General features: G+C 37.5%; 1 protein-coding gene across 1 annotated transcript; it reads left to right on the forward strand.

Moving 5' to 3' along the window:
• Positions 1 to 2,290: 2,290 nt before the first annotated feature.
• On the forward strand, positions 2,291 to 4,703 carry LOC147329944 (uncharacterized). The gene is made up of 5 exons (XM_086294159.1): positions 2,291 to 2,505; positions 2,828 to 3,051; positions 3,227 to 3,374; positions 3,480 to 3,589; positions 3,823 to 4,703. The coding sequence occupies exons 1-5, from the start codon at positions 2,307 to 2,309 to the stop codon at positions 4,129 to 4,131; spliced, it is 990 nt and encodes a 329-aa protein (XP_086150285.1). The 5' UTR covers positions 2,291 to 2,306; the 3' UTR covers positions 4,132 to 4,703.
• Positions 4,704 to 5,093: the final 390 nt, after the last annotated feature.

Genomic DNA, 5,093 nt, shown 5'->3' on the forward strand with positions numbered 1-5,093 from the left:
AATAATGGAGTGGATTGATATAGCGCTTTTCAAGGCATCCAAAGCGCTTTACAATGCCACTATTCATTCACTCTCACATTCACACACTGGTGGAGGCAGCTACGGTTGTAGCCACAGCTGCCCTGGGGCAGACTGACAGAAGCCAGGCTGCCATATCGCGCCATCGGCCCCTCTGGCCAACACCAGTAGGCGGTAGGGTAAATTTATCATATCACACCATATTATCCAATATTATATTACATTATATTATATTATAATATGTTATATTATATCCCCTTTCACATTAGAGCCACAACAGGACCCACTAGAACATGGGAACAAGTAAAAGTGAAATATAAGAATATTCTACAGAATGGTAATATTTATCACTTATATTGCTTGTCGTCTCTTGGAAAGAGACCCTGGAATACTCTGTTTGTTTGTTCATAACAGCAACCAAGAAAAGGGCAGAGCAAAAAAAAAAGACAGGTGGTGGTCCTGCACCCCCTCGTCAACAAGTTGGTTAAGTAAATAATACCCTCACGGGAAAATCGATATCTCTCTATGAGCACACTGTCGCGCTGAGCTAAAGGATCCTGTCTATCCCGCAATATACGCTGAATTCTGAGGACTCTCCTTATCAATCTTGCACCTTCCGCAATGGGTTGCTCGCGTAAACGGACAGGATATGACTGCGACAGACTTCCCAAATCCACCTTCGCTTTTATAGCCGTGGTCTCTCATCTTGATTACACGAAGTAATTTACAATTACTACTCTGAAATATGAATTACATCTGTAATAATCACATACATGTAATAGAATGTTAATAGTACATTTCCCTTTTTTAGGGAATGACCTGTATGTATCTGTGTGAAATCAATAAAAGGATCAAGTACTGCATTATCTTTGGTTACAGTGATGTTATTTATTTATGGTGAAACAGTGGTGGAATATCGCTGTTGCTTTCGTATGAATGACGCGGGCATACCTGCGTGGCCGCGATCTAATCCTGTTTACATAAAGTAAACCTGCTCCCCAGCAGGTTTACGCTTACGGCTCTGTTGCTATGACAGCAAGTCCCGGATGGGCTTCGGGGAACCGAACGATCCAGGATCACGCGAAATCGTCAACAATCTAATCCAGCTAACTCACTTAGCGCGGTACGAAGCACAGGCCCCTGCTCACTATTTTCACTTCAGGCCACTTGATTTCAAATTCTCTGACTCTGTCCCTTCGAGCTGGTCTTTGCTGTCTGCATCCTGTCTTTTTAAGTCCATGGTTTTCTGTGCTTTTCTGTGCTTACTGTTGGCGACAGCTGTTAAGTTCAAATTACAAACACCATGACTTTTTTAGGGCATTTTTGTGGCATTGTTATGTCATTAGTGCGCAAGAAAATTTGATATTTTCAGATATCTGATATCGGATCAATCCCTTTATGCATTTCATTTTCAAGTCTCTCTTTACACCAGAAAGGTGTGAGATTTTGTGTGCAGAAATACAAATTCATTTATAGTCTGAACTGTCAGCAGCTGGCAGGTTCAAATGATGTGAGAACTCTCAAAGACTTGACACTTCTTGTGGTGCAACTAGAGTGTGAAGGCTGCTCTGGAAAGCTTTCAGTGTTAGATTCCATGATGGAATTACATCATCAGCTTGACCACCTTGAACAAAAATGCATCTCTGTCTGAAGCTCTAATTGAGATACAATCAGTCAGAACAGATGAACAACAACGGTTTGTTTTTTTTCGCACAAAACATTTTCATCAGTGTACACGGTGAAAAGTCTGACTTCCTGGAAAAGAATAAGGTGAATAATCAAATTGGGTTGCAAAGATAAAAGATGAAAGGCAATGTACTATTCTGCGGCATCCTGCATAATATATGTGATGCCCTTCTACAGGGCGGAAATTGTCTTTCTAAAAATATTAACGGAATAAAGGGAAATTTGTTTGAATGGGCAGCTGAAAATGATTGCATGTCCCTAATAACCACAATGCTTTTTTTAATTATAGATTAAATAAAATTGTATATTATATTTATAACTGAACTGTTGTATAACAAACTATTTTAGAACTAACTTTTATAAGTGAGGTTTGAGAAAAATAGAACATAGTGTCTTGGGTTTGGTACATTTTATAATTCAAGGTTTATTCTCATGTATACACTGCAAAAAACGATTTTCAAGAAAGTAAAAAAACCCTTGTTTATGTGAGTGGGTAAGTAGCATTTGCTCAATACCACTCTGTGTTAATCATGAGTGATGTATCTTATCATCTTTTAATTTTTACCGTTTGTACCTGTTAGGAGCATGTTGCTAAAAAGCTAATGAAGAGACTCTCCAATGTCAAAAGTCCAAGGAAGGGCAAAAAACCTCCTGCGAAGAAGCCAAGAAAGGATGGGAATGAAAGCGTTGCAAAAAGTGACAGCAGTGGGGAGTCCAGTGCATCAACTATTATTCTAGATAAATCACCAGTTAGATCGATGGGCACCCCAGTGCACCACCAGGATGGCAGTGATGAAGAATGTAAGTATAATATAATGCACCCTCTTATTACAGCCTGAGTGTAAATGTGGTTTGGACGATACTTTTTGTTTTTTTGTTAAAAATTCTGCTAACAATGGAACACAACTACTTCACTGTTTATCTTGGAATCTTTGTGTTCCATTTAATAGTGACAACTTCACAGGATTAATGAACAATTTTAAGATAGGTGGTTAGTTAATTTGTTGATCTAATTTACAGAAATATTTTGGTATTTTTGTATTATTGTTTTGCACCAATAACAGATATATAAAGCCTTACTGTGGCAATAAATGATTTACACACCTCTGCTCTGTGTGTTTAGCTGGTTCAGCTGACTTCTTTGACAGCCAAAAAACCCAGGCAAGACACTACAAGACACTTCAAGAAATATACAAGACCAAAAAACCGAACAAAGCTGCTGTTACCCAACTGCTGAACCTGGAGTTTGAGTCTAGAAGACAATTCATTAACTCTGATGCTATAAAGGAGCAGGACAGAGCAGTGAAGATACTAGAGGCATATCCTTGTTTCAGAGAACTGGACCATGTAAGCAGCACTTATTTCTTTTAGCCATCCTGTTATTCCTTTGGGGACATTTTGATATGATTTTCAAATTTCTTAAATACTGGCCCTCATGTTTAAATTGTTATCACTTATTGTCAAGACCAGATACAGAGCTAGACAGATCTATCTCAGTTGGGTTTCTGTCTGTATTTTTCAGGTCCTTGATGAGCTGCGGAGAATTATTCAACCATCCAACTTGAAATACATTTCTGAGATGAAGGATAGATGGGAAATCTTCTACTCGAAGGTGCAGTTTTATGGTGTCATGAAGAAAGTTATGAAGCCGCCAAAAACTTTGGATGGAGGTAATGCTACAGTATCTTGATTTGTCTACATTTATGCTTTGCAGATTACATTATTTGCAATGCTTAATGGTGTTGCCCTGTCTTATTTTTCTTTTTTCAAACCAGTGGAACATGCAGCAGCTGTGTTCAGAGCCCTTCCCGTGCTTTTCCCTTCCAGCACAGTACCACCTAAGAAGCTGGGCATCTGTAGTGAGGCTTTTTTCCATGTCCTAAAGGTAAGGCTGCAATATTCTATGTGTATATATTGTTGAATTTTGCAGTTACTCATGTTTTCATTTTATATATTTTACTGTGGAGTCAGTCAAATATTCTTAAAGTTCAGATCCCCATAACATGTTGATGTTAATAAAACCTACAAAAAAAAGTTGATCTATTTTAAACTGTAATGCAACTCAAAAATTGTATTTCTTACGGTCTTGTTCTAATCCTCTTTTTTTCTGTCATGTAGACTTCAGAAGACCCTGAAGGCTACCTGCGTCAGCGACCCCTGGCTTGTCCAGTTCTGCTTGTCTCTGAAGGCAACTGCATGATAGCTGTTGGAACCACACCAGTGAGCACTTTTGACCGGAAGGATCTTAATGAGGGACTGCTCTATCTGATGGCATATTACTATGCCCTCCACCTCACATATCCAAAGTGCATTTCCATGCTGCTGTCTGTCTTGCAAACTGAAATACTCAAAGACTCCATCCATGACCGAGATTCAACCCCCTCTTACAGGAAGGCGCTTGGTGAGTGGAAGTCATTCATTGAGTGAGTCTCTCAGATGACAGACTCCATCTGCCTTGTTTATCAGACTCAGTGTTGGTCAGTGAGGTTGTTTTTTTTCTCTCTAGAAAAGTTGTTCAAATGTAAAACACATGTTTGTTTGTGTGGTCGTTAAACTTGTTCTTCTAAAATGTTATGTAATATAGGATTTGAAATAGTGATTGTTTTAAGCTTCAGCAAAATTTATTTTTGATACCAGCCATGAGTGTGTTATACTGTTATTATTCATGTTAAGAGTATCTGGAATATGCACTTCTTATATTGGCCATGTTACACAGTACCCTGCTGAAATGTATAATTTTAGGCATGATTCTCCTGGAACAGACCTCAGTGAGTTACTGACCCATTGCTGTGTCAATAAAAGCGCAAAATCTAAGAGTGCTTTTGCTGTCTTAATTTAAGATGAATTCCCTTATTTTTAGTAGCTTTTTGAAGAGATGGTGTCTTATTCTCAGGAATTTTTGCTGATTATTGTTCTCAGAGTCGAAACATAATTCTTATAGTTAGCTCAATCAAGAAAGAAACAATTCAGTTTTAAGAAAATTTGTCCTATAGTAAGGTGTTTTTTTTATGTGAAAAATCTAAATTAAGGTGTCGAATCTTAAAGTAAGCAAATAATTCTTGAAAACAGCTTGTTCAAGAAAGCATAATACTCAGTTTAGGTACAGATTTTCTAAATATCAAAGTATCTTTTACTTATAATAAGTCATATTTTCTTCAAATAAGCATACATTTTAGACAATTTTGTCTAGTTAAAAGGCATATGGCAGTTAGATTAATTTGCTAGTTTTAAGAATTCTAGTCAAGCAACTTTTGCTTACCCCATTGGCAGATTTTTTTGCTCAAAACAAGAAAATTTTGTCAGATTTAAGAATATTTGGCTTGTTTCAAGTATAGCTGTTTTTGCAGTGTAATACAGTGTTTTTGTATTGTTCTAAATACCTTTTTTTT

The sequence above is a fragment of the Aulonocara sp. 'chitande type north' Nkhata Bay genome, linkage group LG5 (genome assembly GCF_057382095.1).
Source record: "Aulonocara sp. 'chitande type north' Nkhata Bay isolate Kocher_YH1m ecotype deep benthic linkage group LG5, A_spYH_male_GT1.1, whole genome shotgun sequence".
Taxonomy (NCBI): domain Eukaryota; kingdom Metazoa; phylum Chordata; class Actinopteri; order Cichliformes; family Cichlidae; genus Aulonocara; species Aulonocara sp. 'chitande type north' Nkhata Bay.